The sequence below is a fragment of the Xiphophorus hellerii genome, chromosome 20 (genome assembly GCF_003331165.1).
Source record: "Xiphophorus hellerii strain 12219 chromosome 20, Xiphophorus_hellerii-4.1, whole genome shotgun sequence".
NCBI lineage: Eukaryota > Metazoa > Chordata > Actinopteri > Cyprinodontiformes > Poeciliidae > Xiphophorus > Xiphophorus hellerii.
The window spans coordinates 22211235-22237486 of record NC_045691.1 but is presented as its reverse complement, the minus strand read 5'-3'; the positions used below and the strand labels follow the sequence as shown (position 1 = coordinate 22237486).

General features: G+C 37.4%; 1 protein-coding gene and 1 long non-coding RNA gene across 3 annotated transcripts; one reads left to right on the top strand and one right to left on the bottom strand.

The window, feature by feature from the left end:
- Window positions 1–16752: 16752 nt before the first annotated feature.
- LOC116710496 (oocyte zinc finger protein XlCOF8.4-like) lies at window positions 16753–21218 on the bottom strand. The gene is made up of 2 exons (XM_032549579.1): window positions 20970–21218; window positions 16753–19533 (listed from the first exon to the last, which is right to left on the bottom strand). Exons 1-2 carry the CDS (start codon window positions 21148–21150, stop codon window positions 18614–18616), a joined length of 1101 nt encoding a protein of 366 aa, XP_032405470.1. The 5' UTR covers window positions 21151–21218; the 3' UTR covers window positions 16753–18613.
- On the top strand, window positions 21172–24081 carry LOC116710520 (uncharacterized). Of its 2 annotated transcripts, none has more exons than XR_004337095.1 (4): window positions 21172–21284; window positions 21849–21959; window positions 22125–22210; window positions 22485–24081. It is a non-coding gene; the product is annotated as an uncharacterized LOC116710520 (long non-coding RNA). The 2 variants fall into 2 exon arrangements; XR_004337094.1 differs by having other exon boundaries at window positions 21174–21284; window positions 21885–21959.
- The last annotated feature ends 2171 nt before the right edge of the window (window positions 24082–26252 follow it).

Here is a 26252-nt window from a genome sequence, read left to right as displayed (position 1 = left end):
TTTAATAAATTTAGTAAAGTTTGTAATTTATTAAACTTTTCCTTTCCGCAGTGTTTGATTTTGTTTTAGGTTTTCGCTACATTTCAGTGTCTAAATTGAGCAAAATCTAAATAATCAATTATTACATGGCTGCATTTATAAGATCTTCAAAGATGTGGAAAAAGTATTTCCTACTGTTTTGGGTTTTTTGTCAAACCTCAATGCTTCAGACTAATTTCAGTATGAAACAAACAAGATATTCAGTGTGCTCTCAGCACAAAACTGGACATTTTTTTATTTTAAAAAAGGTATTGCATGTTTTACCCCTTAAAAATAATGTAATCATTTAATTATGTCATTGTTGCAGGATTTTAAATTTAGATGATCTGAAACATATATGCATACTAAAATAAGAAAAGCAAAAGAAATGTTGTTTTTTTTTTTACTCAAATATACCTCTGAAATACCAGTGGTGAATGAGGAAAGTGGCTTCTTCTAAATAAACAAAACAAGATACATCTGAATATTTTTGACAAATAAACAGCAAACAAGCTTGCAGTGAGATGGCTACACAACATGTAACCATGTCGACAACAAATTTCTGTTGTTTTTAACATCATACATGAAATAAAATGTCATTTAGCATGATCATCAGGTAATTTAAAAAGCTAGGCGTTTTTAATGAAGTCTCAACCTTAATAAATAGATCACATCAGTGGTATAAAACAATACAAACAGCAGTGCTTTTTACTGTATGTTGTTTTGTTTTAGTTTGGAGAAATAGTCCTGCTATTGGACAATGTGTTATAAAACTGAAGCTTCTTCAAACACGTCTGCAAACCCTTACAATGAGACTGGGGATTAAGAGCTGTGTGGCCAGTGAAGATTGCAAATCAATCAGAATACAAATCCATTACATCCGACCACTAATACCATGCAATTCCCATGGAGGGTTATTGGAATGATAGATGGAGGAAGCCAAGGTAAACCTCGGGAAAATGTGTTAGTCTGTGGGTGTGAATGGCAGGGAAGGACTCAACCAGAAATCTTACAGCTTAGCTATGATTGAATGAGCATAAAATAGTCCAGACAGGGAAATATGCTTGTCGGCTCACACAGGAGAAGAGTTATTTTGAAACTATCATTAAGATCAAATAATGGCTCTGTTGTTAACTGATCACGATCGAATCAAATTTGTTTATGAGAACAATTAAAAGCAACAAGGGTGTACAAATAACAACGATGGCAAATATTAAGAATGAAGTAAAAACTAGACAGTCCAATAATAATAGCAATATAAGCACAAATTAAGACAAAATTGTCACAGCTCACTCTGGTTTAAATGCCAAAGAATAAACACGAGTTTTTAAATGTAGTTTTGAGATATCGAGTGGTGGAGAGGTTATGACTATTATTTCCCATTACTAATGTATTGAGAAGTTAACTATTTTTATACATAAACTTGGGTTAATGCAAACCCAGTTTTTGAAAACTGTGTTTTCAAAAAAGGGTGGAAAGGTTTTACAAAGTGAAATATATATATATTCTTCCTTTATTCTAAGTGAACTGGTTTGATAAAAGCAGTACACCTAAAAATGCCAAAAGAATATAGTGCAGAAGAGAAAAGATAAAAGGTATGGTAAATACTCTTTCATCAGAGATATACTGATAAACATTTGAGAGATTATAAGCTATTTTTGTGTTGTGTTCATCAGGGAGAAACCCGTTCCTGAGAGGATTGTCAAGTGAAATCCATTTAAGAATTTGGAGGAGCTTCACAAGGCTGAAGCAGGAGTCAGTCTATTAAGAGCCACTTCACATTCACAAATATTCCCCTTGTCAAGCCACTCCTGAGACGACGTCAGAGGTGTCTTACCTGGACGAAGAAGAAAAGGAGTTGAGGAATGATCCAGAGTCCAGTTTTCAGATGAAAGTTTTGCATTTAATTTGGAAATCAATTTCCCAGGGTCTGGAGGAAGAGTGGAGAGGCACAGAATCCACGTCGCTTGAAGTCCAGTGATCATTTGAGGTACCATGTAGTCTGCTGGTGTTGACCAGCAGTGTCCAGTGTGTTTTCTGAAATCCACAGTCAATGCAGCAGTCTGCCAGAAAATTCTAGAGCATTTCATGTTTCCCTCTGCTGACAAGCTTAATGAAGATGCAGATTTTTCTTCCCAGCAGGACTTGGCACTGCCAAAGATTCCAAAAGCTGGTTCAATGACCATAGTGTTCCTGTTCTCGATTAGCCAGGAAACTCCACTGACCTGAACCCCGAAGGGAATCTATGTGTTGTTAAGAGGAAGATTAATAAGTTTCCCAACAAGGCAGCTGGCTGCTGGATGAATGTTATGAGAGCCAGGTGATACCGACCAGGAGCACCCAGAACTGAGGAGCTGAGAGAAAGTGGCTTAATTAACACAGAAATTAAGCCACATTTTAATGTGCCAGAAGCCCATTAAAAAGCTGTCTACATCGTTTTAAACTGTATGATTGTGAGCGTGAGTGGAAATAAAAATAGCAATAGGTATTTTGTTCCATATAACACAGTAGGAGTGTAACAGGTAAACCTTTTATGGATGCAAACTCGACTAAAAACCCACCTGTTTAGGATTGTATTAGAAACGTAATCAATTACAAATTTATTGATGGAACCTGGCTTAATGTCGTGTTTTGATTGTTGATTCTATGTTGCATTGTGTTTCTGTGTTTGATATGATGTAAAGCACTTTGAAATGCCTTGCTGCTGAAATGTGCTATATAAATAAAATTTGATTGATTGATTGAGAAATAAACACAAAAGGGATCTAACAGAAACACAAAACTGAAAATTAACAACAACCTCAAATGATCCAAAATCAGAATCAACGTGAAAAACAAACTCCAAATCTTTACATTTTGGGGGGATAATTGAGTATTTTTCAATGCAAACATTTTTCACTGAGCTGCAAAGTTTGACACTAACTGAACGGCAACCCACATTAGGAGCTTATCACTTCCACTTGTCAGCTGGATTGTTGTTTACATGCCTCTGCAGGGCTGAGATGGTGCAGACGGATGGTGAGGTCATCCATGTCCACTGGGCTCTGTGAAATAAACTGCGAATAAAAGACACACTTCCAAAGACCTCTTGTTCACACCAGGAGAGGAGCTGAGAGGTGTGAACTCAGTTGACATGTTCCTAACAAACACTGAGGCTGGTTAACATGCTCAGAGGGAAATTATTTCCATACCGCAATCAAACCTTTACCTGTTCAAACCAAACGCCTGCTACACAGGCTTCATGACTCAATCAGAAACTTAATGCTAATGTTTGTTTAAATATCCAAATTATATCCATTATCTTCTAAATCATCTGATGAAGGCTGGACATAAATCTGACATTAACTCTTTAACTGTTAAAGTTTACAAGTTTATGTTACAATCTAAAAGCTAAAAGAACATCAATAAAGCAGAAAAAATTCCAAAAAACTTTTCATAAATTATTCTGGTTTATTCAATGAAGTTAGCTTGAAAGTTTTTATTTTATTTATTTATTTATTGTCTATTTTTGATGTATTTTGCCTTGGACTGCATCCACAGCCAGCAATTATTTTGTTGACATTTTGCCATGCTAACTTCAATATTTATTACTTATTTAATTGGGATTTTCCTTCATCAATAAACACAAAGTAGCACATAGTTAAGTAAACAAATAAAAATAGTTAAGTATACAAATAAAAATCCTGCATGCATTTGTTTTTATTATTCACTGCAAATGCAAATAGCATATCCTTCATTTCTATTTTTATTAGTCTTTGGCTCTGGTGACCTTTATTAAAAGTAAAGGTCAGTAAAGGAAACGGGATGAGGAAGGAAGGGAGCAACAGGCAGTAAACAACACAAATCTGACAACAAAACCCAGGAAAGCTCCATCTAGAGTTATGTGGAAATGGCCCAACTGAGCCACACAGTTACAATTAGTTCTTGCCATCTTCCTTGGTCCTGCTGAAAGGAATGTTCCCCACAACAAGATGCTGCCAAAGCTACATGGGTTATAGTGTTAGATTTTGCAAAAGCATTCATCTACATGACCAGCGCACCTTCATTCACATGCAATGGCTATACGGCTTTTAGCAAAATGCAAATGGAAGATGTTTTTTAACAGATGTGTTAAGTGCTCTTAACCCCACATCTGTTGTGAAATCAGCACATCTTAAATTACTAAGACCTTGCAAAAGTATTGTTTTGTCCAAAATGTTTTTCCGTAAGGGGGCAGGTGCATTGACTATGTTTCAGTGTGAGAAGTAATCGAAAAGAGTAAGTGGCTGTTGTGTCTGCTTTCCCTTCATATCAGCCTTGGATCTTGTCAGAGATGACTACACATTAACATCTCAAAGAGAATCAGTGACCTCAAACAAGACGCAATTAAAGCAACTTATTAGAAATACTATTGCTGCTGAGAAGGAACGGAGACTTCTTTGTCATATTCTTTTTATTAAAGTTTGTAGAAAATAAATGTCTTCGATGATTTTACCTTTGTGAACTCTTTGTTCTATTCTGTCAGTTCAGTGAAGTGGAAAAGAAATATCTCAAGATTCCATAAACCATATTTTGATCAATACATGAATAAAACCCAGGCTTAGGTAAACAAACATTTCCTGGTGGTTGTCTTCCTGTGCTCATCTCCAGGACTTTTCAGTCAATTTTAATTAACCTTTCCCATCTCTGCTGGTCACCCCTTTCTTTGCACAGTTCAACCTTCCTGTTACTTCATGATTCTCTTCTCGAGCTCAAGTAATGATTCAGTCACACAGGAGATGAGGTATGTGGAATTGAGCAGAACAGCATTAACAGAACAAGATAGTGCCTCTCTTACATTTCTCTTTGCTAAATCTCATAATAATGAGAATTTTTTTCCATTACATTTGGGAAAACCCATGTGATGATATCATGGCTTTGTAAGCTTCTGATACGTCAATTTAAAACAGCTCATTTAAAAGCAGACAAAAGACTATGAATGAAATCAGACAAGTATAAATGCCCATTTTTATGTCCAGCTTAGAGATGGGTTCTGTGTCCTGGAGATAAACTATTTCGGGGTGAAAATGTGCGACTCAAACCCAGAACAAAGGTAAAAGACCTTGTGAAGATGCTGGTTGAAACTGATACACAAATGTCATTGTCCACAGTGAAACAAATCATTGATGGGAATGGGCTTAAAAGTCACACAGAAAGAAAAAGCCAGACTTTTGAAAAGGACACATGATTGATTTTTTGGAGATGAAAGTAAAATTGTGGATCATCATGACCATCGTTACATTTGGAAGTAAAAGCCTGAGCATAACTTCTGACTGTGAACTATAGGGGTGGCAGAATCCTGTTGTGTAGATATTTTGCTGCAGGAGGGTCTGGTGCACTTCACAAAATAGATTGCATCGTTAAGAAACTCTATATTGTTTTACTCTAACAGGAAGCCAAAGAAAACCCACTTTCCTTTAGGGCCCTAGTTAAAATAAAATTGACATGCAAAATGTAAGAAAAGCAAAGTGTTGCTATGGATAAATGTTTTGGTTTAACAGAATTAAAATATAAATGAATGTTTAATTTTTTGTTGTTGTTGTTTCAACACATTTAAAGCCAATGTATTTTGATAAATTCCTGAGACACTTTTAGCCAAAATTAACACTTTTGATTTTTTAAAGTTTTTTTAATATGAACTTATTGATCAAAATCAAGGCGCAATGCCAAATTGCACCCTACATTTGCATTTACTAAGAGACTTTTACTACGGTAGTAGTGAAAAATTTAAAACATGCTAAATTACACTGTTTTAGGAAGCTAAAATCAGCTAGAATTTTAAAATCAAATTAATTCTATTTAAACTTTTCAAAAACAAAAGAGAAAAATCATGTTTTTCTTTGAATCAGGTTGCCTTTCCATATCTTTTTAGAAGCAATAAATGTTGTTGCATAACCAAAACGTTTATAGTGAATTTTCCCACTGTCCTCACCTCCAAATGTTTTGATTCTCTTCCATTAACCAGCACAGCTTTCTACTGAGAATGTCATTTTACCCATAGGGAGTTATGATTGTTATATTTTTCCAAACCATTAGAAAGCTCTGTGTCTGCTCCATTCTGGTACTATGCTTTGACAATATACAGCAGTGATGCAAAGCCTTTGAAAATGATGTCTCTTTATCCCCAGGTAGGTCATTGTATCTGTAACAGCAGTCCTGCTGCAGCAAATGACAAAACTGTGGGGTTTTATGTACCATGTAGAGAACAGAATGGGGCTTTAACCATCACATTAAGGGGGTGAAGTTGATTTAGCAATAATCTTGTGTTTGGATTGGTGAATTAAAGCATCAGTTATGTTTCAACTTTGAGGTTCAGTTTTGACATTGGAGCTGCTTCCGTAAATGCCTTAAATCATTACAAAAACTTATACAAAAAGAAATCTTACAAAGAAAAATCTTTACAATTGTGCATAGTTACAGTTCAGCTGGGATGCTGTGGTGGCACATGAGTAATGCACAAACCACGTACGGAGGCCTTAGTCTTTGACATTTCCGTCACAGGTTTGAATCCTGACCTGATGACCTTTACCACATGTCTTCAGCCTCTCTCACTTTCAGGTCCAACCACTCAAATGAAGGCTATAAAGACTTAATAAAAAAAGAAAGAAAGAAGAAATTGCATTATATATCATGTAATTTATTTAACAAAACAAAAAAAAAATTTTAATTAAATACAAAAAATAATTAAAACACAACTCAGCTTGTCTTTACAGATTCCACAAGAAATGAGAGGATAAAAATTCTACCAATCTAGAATAAAATATTCAACTAGTCTGCAATTAAAATTTCTCAAAGTAACACTTTGTAGCTCTACTCAGATTCTACACTGATGGTGTTGTTTGCTGAAAGCTTCTATCCTGCGTCCCCCAGCTACAAGCTGGGAGATGCAGGAGAATATAACGGGAAAAAACGGCAAGCTGCGCTGCTGCTGGCTTGCAATGAAAAAAAAAAACTGGTCAGAAGTGTCACATTTTCAATAATCACTCCTCACTTCCATTGACATTTACCCAATATTCTTAAAAATCACTTCTCAAAGCAGACCAACTGTCTAAGTGTAATGTCTTTTTTTTAATTCAGAAGGCAAACCTTATTTTTCTGTATTTCTCCAGAACTTTAAGCTTTGCCTTTTGTAAATTCTGTTGTCTACCTCTTTTATCACTGCAGTGAGCCTGCTGTGCTATCTGTGAAGAGAGAACAACTGCAACATGATGTAGTAATAGGACAAATTGCTCAAAACTGCGAGAGTTGAAGGGTGTGTTTACATCTGCAGGCAATCTGCTTTGTGAATCATCTCCAGATGAAAGACAATATCGGATGCAACATTTCTGAAAAAAATAAAATACTCCAGTTTTTCCACAACAAAGAAATAGATTCATGTTGCCTTTAGATGACGTTTTGTTTGAACTGATGCTAAGAAAACCATCTGGGTGAAAGTGAACAATACGTTTTGCGAAAAAGTTTCCAGTTGTCACAGAAGTAGGTTTTAATTAACCTTCAGTATGAGACAAAGACAATGATACAAATATGAATCAATCTCTTCATCAAAATATTCAAGAGTCAAATATGAGGTTGGTCCATATTAGGCTAAGCAATAATGCTGCACATTTATGAAAATAATGACTAAAACAGGGGTTGCCATGGCTCATCCGGAGTCAATGCAGCATTGATGTGTGTCACTGCTGCAAAGTGTGAACCAAAGTTGATCCATTTTTTAGGGTTTAAAGATATCGATAAAAGGAAATACAAATAGATACTTGGTAGAGAATTATAGTAATTGTCTTTATAACATTAATTCAACTCACATCTTTTAATAAAGGATTTTCAAGTTTCAAGTTCTTGTGATTTGTAAAATATTAATCACACTTTCCAACAGATAGATTTTGCCACACTCAAGAATCAGTTCATTTTCATTCATACCAGGTTAACAACGATAGGTTCTTAATGCTAAAATAATATTTCACGTAGCAACAAATGAGACGACATCTTGTTAGTTGCTATGTACTGTATGTGTGACACAGTGTATCTTTTTCAGCACCGCCTTGGTTTAACCGTGTGACCATCCATGTAGAAACACTCTGCTCTGACTGATTGCTTGTCTCTGAGGAAACGAACTGAGACACTCACAGATTTAAGCGTCACTCTCACAACGTGAATGCCCATCCAAAGTGACAGACTTGACTAAATGTAGTGGGAGCTCTGAGACTATATGGAGTTGTCTAAAATTCCACAATGTTTTTCTTTTTTTTCCAAGTAATTTAGCAGAAAACTGCTTGTCTGTATACCAAATGAGTCCTTAAGGAACATGAAGAAAAAATAGCAAACCAGAGCAAAATAGATGTTAAAATCACAATGTGCTCATCATGATTCAGAACGAAAAACACATAAGCATGACTTTTATTTGAAGTACCAAACTTGTTGTTGCCATTTTACTCTATAATAGTTTTTTTTCTGAGATTATGTTAAACTTTATATTCCTCACAACGTCCCATTAACTTTTCAGTCTTCATGATAACTCTCATCATTATGCCAGCTATGATATGTAGATATATATTTAAATGAATTTGGTTTCTAAGCAAGCAATGATTTAGTCTGTTTAGACATAAATTGTAAAACTAGTTGAAACTCACTTTCTGAGCCTGATTAAAAGACGTTTCACCAGCAGAGAACCGTGTTCTTTATAAGAATGGCTAAACACTAACAATAAACATTAATGTGACATTAATTTCCTGACTTAGTAATTCTATAATAAGAGCAATATTTTTTTAAATGAATTTGTTATCTTCTAAATGCTACTTTAAAGGTTTCAGTCCAAAAATTTTGAAACATAGTGGCACAAATGGGTTTTTTTTTCTCTCTCTCTCTCTCTCTTTCCTCCTGGAGCTAAGCTACTAACATGTAATGGGTTTAGAAATAAATGTTATTGATTTTTTTAAAAGACTGAATAATTTAGACGAGTGGAAGTAACGGAGGAACCTCAGGGAACGAATGAGGCACTCCTGATCCTTATGTGGTTTTGAAAGCTTTCTCCCCTCAAAACCTGGTTGCCTCACCGGGGTCAAAAGAGCAGAAGTGTTGGTAAAAATCTTCAGCTGTAACATCTCACCTAGAATCAGGTTCATAAAACATAAAGCAAAGCAATCTGTGGTTTTCACGCTCTTTCACTTGTTTCCTTACCCTCCTTCTTGTCCTCGCACCTCGTAGCAGAGTAGATAGTGGAGGGTTTGACATTCCTCGGGCAGCAGAGGAAGATAACGCTGTTTTAAACAGTCTGACAGCTTTCAATAGTTGCACACAGAAGTTGCGTATCTGACCCAGAAATTGTGTGAAACAATAATCACATCAAATAAATAAATGTTGTAGATTAAGAGTGCTATTGTTAAAACTTCCCAGGAATGTGACACATATTCGATTTGAAACTTTTGACTATATTTTTAACAAAACCCTTTTTCTGTTGATCTCAACATTTAAAGAAAACTCTGCTTTTCCAGACTTGAGACTTTCTGACTAATGTACGCTCCTCACAAACTCCTCGTTGCTCTCTCTCGTCCCGCCTGTTGTCCCCCACTTAAAACCGTCCAGTGGAGCAGAAAGGCCATAAAAAGATCTTGGAAACAATGACCGCCATGCTTTGCATTGTATGATTATGTAATAGCAGCAGGGTTGCACTTGTGGAACAGTGAGCAACAGCATGAAGCAGATCCAGGAGTCTTTAATGAGTTAGCAGCACTTATAAGGCTGATGAAATACTTAAGAAGAAATTGATGGTGAAGGGAAGTAGTTTGTTTTAGTTGCAGAACAAATTTGATTTAGGTGAAGGTTGAAATTAAGCTGGATTAGAAGCAGATGTTAGTAAAAGTGTCAATTATAATGCTCCTCTGCTTTTTGTGTGGCAGCTCCCGTTATAGTTCAGTTGTTTTTTTGTTTTGTTTTGCTGTAAATCTTCTGTGTTTTGTAAAGCTGCTATATTTAATCGATAAATCAAGTTTATTTGCATATTTTCAACACATTTATGCTTTACATTTGAACAGACTTAAATGAATTCAAAGCGCTTTACGTCATTAAAACCACAAAAATAAAAAGTCATGAAACAACATGCAGCCAATAACTGAGAAACCAGTGACGAACATTACATTATGATGAGTGCCATCATCAACGTCATTAATGCATGTCGAATATGTTGATCAATTTTCCACTTATTATGATTCAAAATCAATTCAGGTGAATTTTTAGTCATGATTTAAAGGAACTCAGTGTTTCAGCTGTTTTGCAGTTTTCTGGAAGTTGTAACTAAAGAGAAACACATGGATGAGTTTCTCTAGATTTAGTTGCAAGTGTTGCTCTGATTTTAGTGGTTCGTTTTGAAACTGGTAATATTGCTCCCTGCCCAGGGCAACCTTGGAGGTCAGCCATGTGACAAAACAATAAAAGACATAGATTTATGCATATTTTCGTTTAAGCTTAATGATTTTTTCCATTGCTTTTGGGCATGTTTACTGTGGACACGGAGTGTGCACGGTCAGAATGAATACCGCTCACCAAAGAGGAATAAAAGTGCTGTGGTTGTGGCTAGATTTGCAAGTTTGCATTTAGCAGGGAGGAGAGAGAAGGGTGAAATCCTGTTGCTTATAAGAGGGGTTGCATCTGAAAGGGCATTCAGCATAAAACATCTGCCAAGTACAGTATGTGTGCATGCAGCTGTAGTGTGGGGGAACCTGAAGCACCAGTCATTCACCAAGTGAACAGTTATAAACACTTGAAATGTGTTCCTCTAATGAACTTACACCATATGACATCATAATTCCTTTACATGCACATGTATTAGTCAAACAACATCCTCTCTTTTGTTCAGCTCAAAACTTGGCAAGGCAGATATCTGGTGAGCCCAGTCACTCTGCATATATTTTAAAAGACCTGTTGTTATTTTCTCCAACATCATATCAAACTCTTATTCTTTGCCTCTAGGTGTTGGTTTGCCATTCCCCAGAGCGTCCTAAAACAGGGCAATTTATTTTCTCACTTATCGCCAATCACCACCAACAAAATGAAAAGCCTTCAGACGTTCATGTGAAGGCCTAGAAATATAACTGTGCATAAAACCCTGGAAATTTATGGCTTCAGACTACATATGAGCACTGAAGCAGCCATCTGCTTTGCAAAGATCCTTGTGAAATAGGATGACAAGGCCAAGAGAACGTGAGGCTGCAGGAGACAGTAAGAGTGAGGGTCGATGTTCTGGGAAGAAACAGTGGAGGTGAGGTGGCAAGCAAGCGAACATAAATTTAAAAATCTATCAGGAGGCAAGAAAAGAGTTCCGATGAAATAGGAATTTGCTTTTTCTATTTGAACACGGGAGAGGTTTTTGTATTTTACATTAATTTATCACTCACAACACCTTTGTGGTTACAGAACTGATGTCATTTATGAGCACAAGCTGCTTTATACATTGTTTCACCTTAAACACTTTGATGCTCCTAAAGATGAAGTGAATACGCTACAAAAATGTTTCCATAAAAAGCATGCCTACCACTCATCGCTCAGATTACACTGACACTGTTGGGAACCGGGGTTTTGGCTCTTCGTGGAGATTTTCTGTTGCCTGCTGCTTCCCTCTTCATCCACTAGATGGTGACTTGAGGCTGCACACCTTGGAGGGCGTGCCCGCTGACTCTGTGAGCGCACCTGCGATTCATCACTCAATCATCCTGGAGTATATGAGGAGCAGGCTGCGCAGCACTTTGAAGCCTGAGTGTTTGCCAGTTATGGTACTCTGCGCCCCTCTGCGCTAGCTCTCAGTGTTTCTCTGAAATTACTTCTAGTAATTAATCCTTGTTGCCCCTCTCTCTCAGGTGTTTCCTTGCGACGCCTTGGAAATTCTCCTGTGAAGCCCGAGTCCTGGCTTTCTGGCTTTCTCCCCTCGTGACGGGTTACCCACTGGTTGCCCGTGCAGTGTCTTCTTCGCCTCTGCAGATTAACCATAAACCGTTTCTGGATTCCCAGCTGGCAGTCGGTTCGCTCCTCGTTCCTCCACACCTGAACCTACCTGTCCGCCCTCCACCGCAGCCTCTACATCTACCTGCGAAGAACTCACTCCGTCAAGACGTCACACTGGAACCCGGACCACTTCAAGGACACCCACAAAGAGACCATCCCCCGGAAACCATGGCATTGCCCCCCTGGCAGAAGTTTTATATTCATCTCTAGTAAGATCAGTCTAATTTCTCCTGAATTTCCACTTTCCGACAACCTCAAACTCACCATCTCTTTCTCACTGCTCTTCAGAATACAGACGACCCTGGTCTCCAACCCCAAGGACAAGAACTACACAATCTCACTTTTCCTCATTGTAAAAATAAACTTTATTCATCTGATCATCTGTTCTCCTGGTGGTGTTCTGTATGTGGGTAAATAAACTAGGACCCATCATGACAGACACAACATAAAAACAAGGATTAAGATTAAATTATGCTTAAAACATGAACAGTAGAAAACGGCAGTTCTTTGGAACTGTGCGTCAAACTCTGGAGATTTAAATGCTACTTTAAGTAAAGTAGCATTCTACAAGCAACTTTATTTAAAACCTCTTTCCTGAGTTAAGTCTAGATTTATTTATTTTTTCTAAATTCCTCGCATTGTTTGACAAATCCTAAAATCTGTTTAAACAACTAACTATTGTCTGTACACATGCTTTTCCAATATTGTCCTTTTGCTTGTCCTTTCACTGATTGAATCAAGACCCAAATTTCATCAGACTTGGAGTCAATTACATCTATATTGATTCCTATACTTGCATAAATATAGGTAAACGGCATATTCTGATGTGGTTTGTTTGTAAAGGCCAGTCTGTTTGTAATGTGTGTGTGGTTAATGTGTAACTTGCATCGTGATTAGTACATCAAATAGTTCTTCAGGTGTACCAGCACAACATTTGTGTCATTTGTTCAGAGGAAATCTTGCTGTCTGGGATTCACTGAGAATAATCACAATCAACAGTGAGTGTCTCTCCATTAATGTTGCTTCGGGACTTTGACAAAGGGAGCCCTAAATGTCAAATCTGACCTTCTAAGATTATTGTTCATTGTTGCAGAAGAGATCCTGTATCCATCAGATTCAAATAAAAGGCTTAGATACTACATAAGCCAAGTATTTTAATGATTTGTTAGATGCACACAAATAATTTTTTTCCCATCCTTTTACATATAACATTGCATATTTTGGAGACTTTAAAGGAAACCTAATTTGACAATCAGCCTTAAACATAAACGTATTCTATATTTCCAGTATATGTGATCTTTTATGACATAAACAAGATCTACTTTTCAGTGAGAAGGTTGTTTTTTTTTTTTTGTTCTTTGCTGCAAAATAATCATCTATTTCAGTCTAGTACACCAGCATCCTTCAGTGTTCCCAGAAGGTCCTTGGAACACCCATTACAAATGACTGGCTTACTTAGAGTCTGAGAGATGATTGGTCCAACAGCTACGCTTTTTATTACCTTTCCTATTACTTAAGCTCCTGCAGGAAAGCAATATGTGCTTTCACATCCACAGTCCTCCAGAGGCAGTGACATATAGTGGGATAGAAGTGGTATCATACGACCATACACATAATGCTGCCAGTGGCTCTCTGAGGAGGGGAAATCGATCGGTCAAAGAAAAGCATAACAGAAGCTGCAAGACATGGGTTCTATAACAAAGTAATCATGTTTCTGTGTGTGAGAGTGTGCTGTGTGGGTTTGGTGGTGTGTTAGTCCTTAAGACTGCAGTAGGTAACTTTTATTGAAAAAAAAAACGTTTTTTATATATTTGTTAAAACTGCCACTATGTCCTCACAGAACAACTTGAAACAATCTGTGAAAAAAAATCTTCCTCCCTGATCCTTCTATCTGCAGAAATACTCAATTTGGTCAGAAACAACCAATCAGAGCCAGGAGGAGGGTCTTAGCGATGCCAGTCATCCTCGTGTACAGGCTGCTTACATCCTCCCGCTTGCTCGCTACTATTCTCTAGTCTCTACAACACAGCCTGTCATGAATGCACAGGCTAGTTAGCATGGCCACTGACGTCAGCAGATAAACAGTTTTCCTACAACGTAATGTTGTTTATCCACCAATATTTTCAGTCTCCTTGGTAAAATACGCATTTCTATATCAATACTGATATTTCTATATCTGTACAAAATATATCTCTGCACAATGCATAGAAACACATATTTTTATATCAGTAGCAATATCTGTCTCGTACACTCTCTAAATTGTGGCTTGTTTTTGAAAGCAGAATTTGTTTCTTACTTGGCTGGATTTGTAAAATCATTCCCTGTTTAAATACTCTACTTCTTCAACCAAGTCATTCAATCAGTAACCTCTGATTAGGATGCTGGAGTGTACTTAAGCTTGTCTGGATGAAGAGCAGCTCTTCTCTAAAAATAATGGTGATGCAATAAGGAACAAGACACCGGACACCAGAGTCTCGCTGCGATTAGCTGTTGATCTGCCTGGATTTTGTGAAGCTTCAGTTCACTGCCATTTTTTCCCATGCACAAGTACACCTTCAGTGCATTGTCTAGTATATTGGCTTTTGTTTCAGTTATTTGTTTATGCACCCACCTCCTGTAAAATCATTATTCCCTTCAACATGCAAATAATAAATGATTCTCTACCAAAACATTTCCTGCAAAACTTAAGGGCAACTCTTCTCCTGTGAACCTGTCAGACTGGGAATCCATTGGTCAAAAATGCATCTCCTTCCATTACCTAACATAATTCTTGTGTTATTACCTTGCAGCTGCTTAGCTGATCCCACCTATGGTGTCCTAGCACAGTTTGGGATCATTAGCAAAAGGTTTTTGTGCCCAATAATTAGGATTGGGGAAGGTTATAGTTTTAAAAATATCCAGATTTTCAGCTATTTGATTTGTCTGACAGAGGGACGCTGTGAGAGCACTTTCTGGAGAAATTTGAAAAGAACTAATTGCGGCTATTGAATAATGAATTTAAATACCAACTTGGCTGCTTATCTATTTAAATATGAGCTGGGATTTTCTTTTAATATATATTTGGTTTGCTCGCAGACTACATCACTCAAATGCAATTACATTTTCAGTTTGAAAACTAAACACAAGAACTCTGCTGAAATGCAAACACCCTAAACCACAATGACTTGCAGCAACCGCTGAATTACTCACATTCAGTAAGACAAAACAACCATTTGCTCTACATTCAATATCTTCAGTAAGGCATTTCTCATCTGAACACTACACATGTTCTCATGGTATCTCCACGATTACAATCAAACATATAAATAAATAAAATTAATAATCGTCTGAATGCTCACCGTATTTTAAATCTTACACATATTTAGTGGAAAAGAGATGCTTATTAACAAATACAATAATCCAACTCCACTGTGTGTTGCTATTGCTCTGAAAGTTATCGTGAGCCAATATGATGTAAGAAATCATTGTGGCTTAGTGTCCCTCTGTCTCCTGGCGCTGTGTCCTTACTGCTGTGTTCCCAATCTGTCTCCTGCTGGCACCTTTACAAGATGTGGCATTTTAGTGGAGGCCAGCGTTCAGAACAATGCCCTTATATTTATAGTGGCTGCAGACACGTCTGCAGGGTTGAAACCAGGTGAAATGTTATTCTGACTTTGATAAACATCACAAGAAAGGGTATTTATTTACAATTGAGATATGCACCAAGTCTCTTTTTAAATGACAGCTGCTGGCCTTGGCATTGGGAGTGTAGAAGAAGCCATAGATATCAGTATTATTTATTCACATGATTTGATTATAGTTCATGTCTTTTTTTGTTGTTTTTACTTTGAAAAATTGCTGTCAAGTTTTCTTAAATTAAAGTGGTAAGTGTGCCCCCAAGAGTCGTAAACATGTTACTGCATAATCATTTGCAGCAAATCGATTTTACTAAATCACTAAGAGTAGCTGAGGACTTTTGCAGATCTATATTGAGTATGACGAAATTAACTATTGTTCTTTACTGCAGCAACTTTTTGTCTTATTTTAGGAAAAGCTGAATAGGAGCAATAGTGATGATTATACATTGCAGGGTAAAAAACAACCTTCCCATAGCTTTTGAAAATATTCATCTTGATTTAACTTTTTTATGTTTTAGTCATGGAGACCGCAAAATGTTAATGTGTTTTACAATGATTTTATCTGGCAAACTGTCAGAAAGCAATGCCTACCTGTGTAATAGAAGTCCTTTTTTTTCTAAACTATTTTGTAGTCAGTCACTTTTATTGCAATCCACGTACAACAAATCCACCACAAATGTTTTCAGAAGTCTTCAAATTAGCAATTAGATTTGCACTGGCACCCAATTTTATTATTGCTTCTCAGTGAGCTGTTTTGCAAAGAAAGGGTAAAATCTGAACATTTTGAGACACCCCAAAAGTCTTGTAGCACTAATGGCAGCAAAATCTGATCCTACAAAGTATTGACTCGGGGAGACTGAACACAAATGCACTAAACTCTCTTCAGTACAATCAAATGCTGTAGTTGGAATGTGATAAAGTATACAACGATGTATAAATATTTTTGCAAGGCACCGTATGCACACCACAATGGTTTTATATTTGATACATCTTTTATTGAGGTGGGAAATCTTAACATTCTCTGTAGCTAGAAACTCTTTCAAAAGACACTCTATTTGCAGGGATAAGCTGATTTGGGACTCCTTACAGTAATGCAAGAAACTCACAGTAAATGGTCAAATATTACTTTATTTGAAAATAACATTTAATTGGTAAAACACTGTACAGGGTATGTGCTGGGGAGCTAAGATCCCCCTAGGAAGACGGCATGTGATGAGCTACTGGCCAGTTGTGAAAAACTAGCAACTATTTATTAATTTGTTACACACAGGGGGAGATAAGCGACCAACAAGGCTCTGGTATACTCTGCTGGTAACAACCTCCATTCATGTTCAAGTCTGGGTTGGTTAATCTTTTAGCAAAATTCTGCAGTACAAATCAGTTTGTGCTTATTGCAGGATCAAACAAAAACAAATGTAATTATTTTTATAACGACATATCGCTCTATAATGCAACCTCTTGATGTACATGCAGCCTTAATTCTGTGGCGGAAAACAATGGCCCAGAAATGTAAAAAGAAAGTACTTTTATTTCATGTGAAAATGAAAAAGTATATATAAAAACCAAAAACTTCACACATTGTGGAAACACTGGTGCGCATCAGCTTTTACCCTGCTTAGCACTGCAAGATAAGTGGTTCTGTTAATACTGTATGGTTCTACTTCATTTGTGCATCTGCAAGCAAAGATACCACAGCAGATGTTATGAATGAAAGAAAAAACACGCCATACATTCCTAAAATAATAGTGGGTTAGAACAAGTGGCATTCCACACAATATCACATTATTTTATTGGTGAAGTCTCACGTTAGATTTGACAGTAATCCCGTGAGATGGCAGTGATTTGCTCTGTAAGAATGCAACAGCACTAAACAGACAGAAGAAAGACAGGATTAAAAGTGAAGCAAAGCAGTAAGATCTGCAAAGCTTGAAACTCAAGCCAGACGTTAGAGATACAACAATCTCTAACGTTGTATCAACTCCATAATCAGTTGTCTTTTCCATTATTTCAAGGTTTTTATTTTAGCATTTTGCATTAGCATTTTGTTAATTTTGACAAAATGAGAATATTTTCCATTCATGTGTTAGTTTTGTAGCTGCATCATTCTTCATATCTAGAATTAAAATTAGAGTGTCTGTAACGCAAATGAAAACTGGAGATAAGAGGGTTTGGGTTTTTTTATTGAATGTAAAGTGGTTTGCCATACACACACGCAGCTTCTTGTGTTGGCGCCTCACTAGCTGCTGCATAAAGTTGTTTGGTCTGCTTTCTGTGTGAAAATGAACCAAACCAGATAGAGGTGTGAAATCTTTCAGCACTCCCATCCACTTTAACCAAGTTCCCAAGATCACGCTGGTATGACAAAACTTAATCGCCTAAACATTAAAATTGGAACTAAGTCCAACTGAGAAAATGACACTGAATACTGTGGAGTTACGTTCAACATAACTTATTGATGATGCTTCATGATACACACTTTTTCAAAATTTACTAAGAATTGTGCTTAATCTTAATTTTAAAACCAACAAAAAGAATGACCACAAAGAAAATGTGTAGTCTGCAGCTCCAGCCACATGGACATAGTGACCACCTGGTGATACACTGAATGTGCTGATCATTCTTGATACATCCCCGTTCCAAGGCTTGTATGGAAGACTCCATGCTAATCATAAGGCTGGAAAAACACTACATAATCCTGAAAAGTTCAGCTAATAATTCAAATTGTGTCTACTTTAATAATACGTAATGATAAATACAAAACACTGTAAAGAACGTACTAAGCTGGCTAATACAAACTATATAAAGGAAGTGAGAAATTACAGGTTTGGTTAAAAAGTGTTCTTTACAGAAGCAGAACTTCTACGTTCTTAGAAGTAGGAAGAAATGCCTCGTCACTGGCAGCAATTGTAGCTTTATATTGAAAACTTTCCCACAACAACGACGACGACTGCCAAACTGAACCCCTTCCATTACTGCCCCGAGAAGTAGGTCCCCTCCCGACTGTGCGTCTGAAGGTGCCTTTTGATTTTGTCAGAGCGGCTAAAGCACTTGCCGCACACGGGGCAGCTGTACGGCTTCTCTCCGGTGTGGATCCTCATGTGGACCTTCAGATGAGCCATCTGAGTGAAGCCCTTCCCACAAATCTGGCAGCGAAAGGGTTTTTCTCCCGTGTGGCTCCGCTGGTGCTCCTGAAGTCTTCCGGAGGAGCTGCAGCATTTTCCGCACACTCCGCAGCGGTAAGGTTTTTCTCGAGTGTGCACTTGCACGTGGACGTGAAGGTGTCCGATGTGACTGAATGCCTCGCCGCAGACTTTGCAACAGAACGACGACATGTGGCCCTGCAAGGGAGATTTTTGATGGGGGCATTCCATGCCATTGGCCCCTTGGTTCCTCATGAGAGGGGTTTGTCCTCGGTTAGGGTCAGTCACGGCTCCTTTGGCGCTGCCCATCTGTCCACCGTTCTCAACACCAATAATGTCAATGTTGTTCTCATTTGAGCAGTTTGGGTTGACTGGTGCAAGCGGCTGGGCACCGCTGCTGGATGATGCAGCACCTCTGTGACAGCCGCCGCTCTCGCCCTTCACGTGCCTCGATGCGTTGCGAGATGCAGGGTCTCTCTCCCTGTTCTCCACGCCCTGAGTCTGAGGAAGATTGGATGTGTGGGGACCCTCCTGAGGGTACTCGTTCGCTACACGTGGGGGGGTGAACATATTTTCCGCTGTGCTGCAGGAGCCATGTCCTCGAAGCTGATCTTCTCCCTGGTTGGGCCGCATGTCTCGTTTGTCTTTGATCTGAATGGGAATACGCTCTTGATGTCCCATACTTGGACTCCACTCTCGACGGGGATGCTCACTGTCATCTTCCTCCAACAGCGCCATGGACGAGCGATCTGAAAGGAAAGAGGCAAGAAGTGGAAAGGACGGGAAAAAAAGCCATGCAACCAAGAACATGTCACATGGAGGCATGGGAAGTTAATTCAAAGAGACTTTTAATTAATTTCAAAGTCTCGAGAGAAACCAGTCAGAATAAATACCTCCACAGCAATATAACAGTATAGTCAGTTAGCACAAAGACTTGTGGGCACTTCTTATTCCCATTGGTGGTCCAACCAGTTATTTTGGAAATAACTGGTTGGTTATCTTTGGAACTGAAATTAATTTAATGATCTAAAACACTACAATGTGACAAAAAGCAGGTAAAGTCTGCTTTTTGTAACCTTGAGAAAGCACAGTGCTTTTCTCGTAACCTTGAAGATTTCATTGCATTTGTAGATTTTAAGCAATGCATCAACAGGTCTGTGACTTTGGACCGTTTTAGAAAAATAATTTCATTAACTGAAAACACTTTAAGATTATAAAATACTTTTTTTTCTTTTTCCTTGGAAAGTTAAAAAAAACAATTCTGTTATTTGTCTTTCTTAGAAGTTGGAAGCAACAAATATTGAAAATAAACATATATCCTGCACCATCCTTGATAGAGATTATAGTTTTAAATCCAACAGAAAATGGAAGTATTACAAAATCATTCCCTTTTTAGGATGATCTTGTAATAATTCCTACTTTTAAAATATTTTTTTTTATCAAGGTAAAACAGAACAAAATAAAGCAGAGTGGGAAGTCATACCTCAAATTACCTGATTAAAGTGATAATGTGATTAATTACACCACACAAGGTTCAGAACAAAAATTGGAACTTATCTGAGGTTTACTACCAAGATTTAACAACGTTTCTTTAGATAAAAATAAAAAAGCTTAGTGTCTTTTTGTTTCAAGCCTGAATATTCTTTGTTGCGGTTTTTTATTTACGATGTTTTTATTATCATGTTCTATACAAAGTGCTTCCGTGAGTGAGCTAACATATGAAGACAACAAACAAAAAAAAAAGAAATAAAGGCACAGCTAATCATTTCTATTGATGCATGTACTGTTATGTTCCAAAAAAAAATCTAATGAAGGTCTCAAAACATTTTTCTAGCTACCATCAGTTGCTGTGTCCCTGCCAAAATAATGCAGGGTTATTTAAAATAAACTGTTAAAGTGCAAAGGAAGAGTTAAACTATACTCAGGTCAGGTCTAAACTGGATGTCTGCTAGCTGACTGGCTAACGAACAAAGGTCGCTAACATGTTAGCCGCTTCTCAGCAGCAGCTAATAACACTGAGATTTCCACAACAGTTCTGCAAGGATATTCTTCAGCATTGTATTAATAAATTAGACATTTGTTCCAAATACTTCCCCCCGCCCCCAGTCTGAATAAGTCCAGCTTTAGCAGGACTTGGTGGCAACGTCGCAAACCGTTTCCCCGTTAGCTCCTTAAAATAGCTAACCTGGCCATATCTCTATCCCAGCGTCTCGGAGCCTCCGTCTCAGATGGTCGTTCTCCCTCTCCCTGATCGCGATCTCCTCCTGGTACTCCAAAATCGTGTCCTCGACAGACTTGTAAATCTCCTGTGCGGCAAGCATGAGACGCTCAGTCAAAAAGACGTTCAAAAACTGAAGTTTGGTCATTTTCCTAGATTACTCGGGAGATCCTGGGAACATCCAAAATGGACCAAAAGGATGCTTTTCCCAGTCACGTGACGTGGATCAGCGCTTCTTCTTCTCTCCCCTCTCGATCTTCGCCTTCTCCCAAAAGAGAGTCGGTATGTCAGGCTGATTTGTCATTTTATAGTGCGGTTTCTCGTGGTAGTATTCATAATTGAAAAAATCTTCGTCCAAATAGATTCAGCTATCCATAATGCAATTCACGCTTAATACCACACGAGGTATTCCAAATATCTTAAATCTTCTTGTTTACATCAAAAAGATTCATTAGTTAAATATTACATTTTTGAAATACTTTTCTTGGACTAATGCATTTTTTTCAGTATCCGAAAGTTTTTTTTTATTTTGAGGGCTGCGCATGGAAATGAAAGACAATGCTGCCTGTTATAAACGTATACTACACTGACTTAATTGCAGCACCGTGACAGTCGCGGTACCGGTTTCATTAAGGAAATAATAAAACGCAGTGGCGATTCTAGCCCTGTTTTAGGATTGCCAAAACAGCGCAATAGGATTGCCACCCATCCCGTAAAATACAGAGTCGTCCCATATTTGGCAGTTAAATGTGCGTCCCGTATTGAACCGATATATAACTCTCCGATAGACACGGACATACACTAATCAACACTAAGTTTAACAATAATGGCCAAAATAATACACAGGAAATATTAAGGTCAGCTACATTGTCGTGGCTGCAGCTAAAGGACCCCCAGAACTCTACGGACCGACGCTGAACGTCACGGTTGCCTAGAGACGGACACTACGCAGCCGCGGTGAGCTGCTATCATGACTTCTTGTTTTATTTGGTGGAAAAACTCAACGTCTGTTGTCAGTTTAAATATTCACTCTGCTGAGACGTTCCTCATTTTTTAGATGTTCCCTTGTTAGAGCTTTATCTGATAACTGACCATCTGGTTGCTTTTGGTTTTCATTTGCAGATAAATGACGGAGTTTCAAAGAAACTGTCGACTTCTTCATAAGGACCTGGGGTGAAAACCGACCCACAGTTTGCAGCCATTTTCAGGTGAGTGTAAACATTGAATTGTGGGGCCAACAGCAGCATAAAGGATGAAAAGTGACAGAACTTGGATTTTGACAGGAGCTCAAAATATGCAGTTAATGTAATTGAGTAATTTTGACTACTTACTACCCAACTCTGAGTTTTTAGTATTTTAAATTTGGTCTTCAAAAATACACCAATATTTCCACATAAATCTGTAATTTATCCATCTGATTTTGTAATTTTTAAATATTAAATGTTTTGTTTTTTGTCACTTTTTCTTTTTTACTAAATGCAGATCCTTTCTTCCTCTACTTCATGACCGCCTCTTCTTCCGCTCCTGTGGCTCTGCGGTCGTTGCCACGGCGATCCTGGGCTCTCTGCCCCATCATGCTGTGGGTCTGTTTCATTATGAAGGATTATTTTAAAAATCTTCACCTCGACATCTAGAAGGTTCTACAAATTTAAAAGATTCAATAATAAATCAATTAAGTGGGTGGAATCATGATGCTCTGTGTGTGTGCAGGCGTGGGTGGGTGTGTGTGTGAGAGAGAGGATTAGCTTGACTGGTGTGTCGATGTGAGCTGAAGGAGTCATCCTCATGTATTGTAAGATAATATTCATCATTTATTATTCATAAATCAAATTTTTTTGCATCACCGTTGAATTAAATTTAGCGGGGGTTTTTAATCCTACTAAACCACTTTATAAATTATATACTTTTAAAATAATTTTTCATATTTCTCAAGGTTGTTTCCTCTTTAGAATAATGATGGGATTTTAATCACATTTCTCTTTCGGATTAAACAACTGTTAAATAATGAAAAACAGTACATACACACACATAGGAAATGAAATGTAAAATTAATTTAGAATATTTTAAAATTTCCAGTTTGTTTCTCAACATTTATCTCCAGCTGACCTTTTCGTCTTCTTGCTATCAGCTGATTATTATATATTTCATTTTATCAAACCCTACCGATCGGTTTGGAGTGTAATCATAATTCATAATTCCCCACCACAGATTTCAGTCTTAATCCTCGTCCAATCTCTGCAGATATTCACAAACTGATGCTGATTATTGGATGTTTAAATAATAATAATAATTTCCCAACATTTTAACTTATAACTCTGACCCGACTTGTTTCTGTTTATAAAGAACTGATGGATTAATTGATTTCATTGGTACAATGGTATTTATATCTATTCAATAACTTATCGATTGGTTTGGTTTCAGATCAAATCCATTTGGCTACTTAGTCCAGACTTTTTTTTCTTAACTTTAGGATGAAATTTAAACGATAAAACCTTAAAAAACAGACAAAAAATGAGCGCTCCTGTAGTTACTGAGTGAGAGAATCTAAAAATCAAAAACTCCATCGTTTATTTTAATAAAGTCTGATTGTGACGCCTTTATTTCACTGCTGGTTTTGGTGCTGAACAAACAGAATAAAAGTATCAAAAATCTACAAACGGCATTTATTATGGGATAAATTAATACTAATCTAACAGTTACAGATTTTAACAAAATGCAGATTTAACTTTTCGAAAAGTCTCCTTCAGGTTCTCCATTCTGAGAAAAATATTTGAAAAAGTTTGGAATTGTTAAATATAACGCAGCTAAAACTGAACAAAATAGATATTGAGCTTTAATAAATTTCGTTTTACGACTTTAAGTCCCTTTTTATATAAATTAAAGCAGAATTTAAACTTTCATCAGAGCAAATGCAGGTCACTAATAATTCTAGTTAACGATGTGAGTCATATTTTCATGTTGCTTCATGTTACATTGTGCTGTTACACAGTGGCGCAAAAGGTGGCTATGCAGTGTATGCAACGCATAGGGGCGCTGCACTAGAGGGGGCGCAAAAACGATGTGGGGAATATTTTTTATATAGTCAGCATTTTATGTACTTAACAGCTGTTTGTGTATGAAATGATCAATAACAGAGGAACAGCACTGATTAGGCGCCCCCCTCCCATACAGGCAGCTTGGGCAGCGGCTGAGGCGCGTTTTGTTTTCTTTTAAATTTGTAGTAATGCCTCGACAACAGGGAGCTAAAGATGGGGCGCAGAAAAAACTCCGGGGCCCAAAACAGAAAACGGAAGAGGGGGAAGGATAAAGATGTTGGAGAGACGAAGAAAAGCTTTTCAAAGTGGTTGAAAGACAGAAGGTGTTAAAAAAAAAAGGATGATTTAACGTTAACTTTGGACAAAACGTTTGGCTCTTTCCTCTTTAATTTTTCCCGGGATCCTCAGCGAGTGGCGGCGTGCTGCTAAAACGAAACAACAACAAAGCGCATTGACGTCACAGATCACAGAGTTTAATCTCATACAAAGCAATCAACAACAAAGCTGCAGAGGAACAGAGATATGCATTTTTCTCATAAAAATAAAGACAGACAAGGGGAAGACAGACAAACACAAAACAAAGACAAACAAAAAGCAAAGACGTCTTTGGAGAGAGCCGCTGCAAAAAAGCAAAAAAGTGGCAACTTTCTGAAAATTTAGTGGTGACACTAAATTTTATACTGAGTGGGTGTTTTTCTATTTAATTTATGCATTCTAGGCGTTCCTCTTGTTGACCAACTGGAAACTCCCTTAAGCACTCAGAGAAACTTGGAACTCCCCCTGATCTACGCAAAGATCAAAGGACCATCTGCCTTCTACCGAGACAAAGAAGCAAACCGCTGCGCTCTGACCCCCGTGGCTCCCACGGTCATTCTGAGTACAGTAAAATCCTGAGATAAGACCTCACAGATACCTGTGAAATCTAAAGTCTCTGTCTCCCAAGGAAAATGCTAATTTTATGGCCTCCTATAGCCCGGCCTCACAGTGGGGAGGCTCCATTGAGTGATCTGCATTTTGGCCCCTGTTTGTCTGAATGCCTGCTCATCTGCTCAACAGAAAACTGTTCCAAATAAGAGTGCTGAATATACCTTTAACACATGTCGTAAGATTAACTGTATTAAGCACTAAAAATAATCATTTTTCCTTAACAAAGGTAAGAAATGTCCGTGTATCAACAAGAGAGTTGTAAATATTCAGGTTAGCTTAAGCTAGCCTACAATGATGATGTTCGCATCCACCTCAAAAATATGTAGTTGCGGCCCTGGCTGCAGCAAACACAGTTTGACTCTGATAATGTGTCGGATGAATGAGCACGTGACGTCAGCGCAGCAGGTGCAAAGAGCCCATTGGTACATTGATCTTGTAGCCAGAGAAACTGTAATCTGTTTTGGATTCTTTAAAGTGGACTGCAAACATTTGTTTTTGTTTTATTTTGGCAATAAAAATAAAGGTTTTAGGAGCAGAGCTAATGGTGCATTTGAAATCCATGAAGGCTATGTGTTCCTCTGTTTGATCAATGACTATTTACCAAGAGAATTAGTTTTAGTTTCACTGAATCAATTAAAAGTAAGTCCTGTAGATTTAATATTTCTCTATCTTAATAAAGTTTTGTTCATTATTAAAAGAATGTTAAGATGTCCAGAATCAGCTGCAGCTTGTTTTTTTTTTAATCTGCGCAAAGAAAAATTAACATTCTTATCTAATATTTTAATTCTTATAATTCTACATAATTATTACTCAGATTTTTATAAACATCCTTTGGACCATGCAAAGCATTTTAGCTGTTTCTCTATAAGATCTATTTTCTATTTCCAGTTATTAAGTTCTTCCAAACTGCTATGAGAGCAACCTTGAACACAACGATCATTTTAATTTGATATTTGTTCAAATCATCTTTCCATTCTCTTACTTTGACTCACTTGCTCCTTGCCTTTCTCCTTATTTCTAAATCACCACATATGCCTACTTACCAAACCTACTACTCAGTTTATTAATTCCTGCAAACCATGAGCTAGTAGTTTTCATCATTATTTTTCTTTCTATGAAACTTTAACTGTTTAAAGTTTCCTCATCCTTTTCCTTCTTAAAAAAACTTTCATATTCCCCTTTCTTGTGTTTCACATTCCTGTCTGTTACTTGTTTTCCTTTATGACTTTTGTTCCAGTTTTCAGATATTTTTTTATTTATTATATTCATCTACTTATTCCTGTATTTA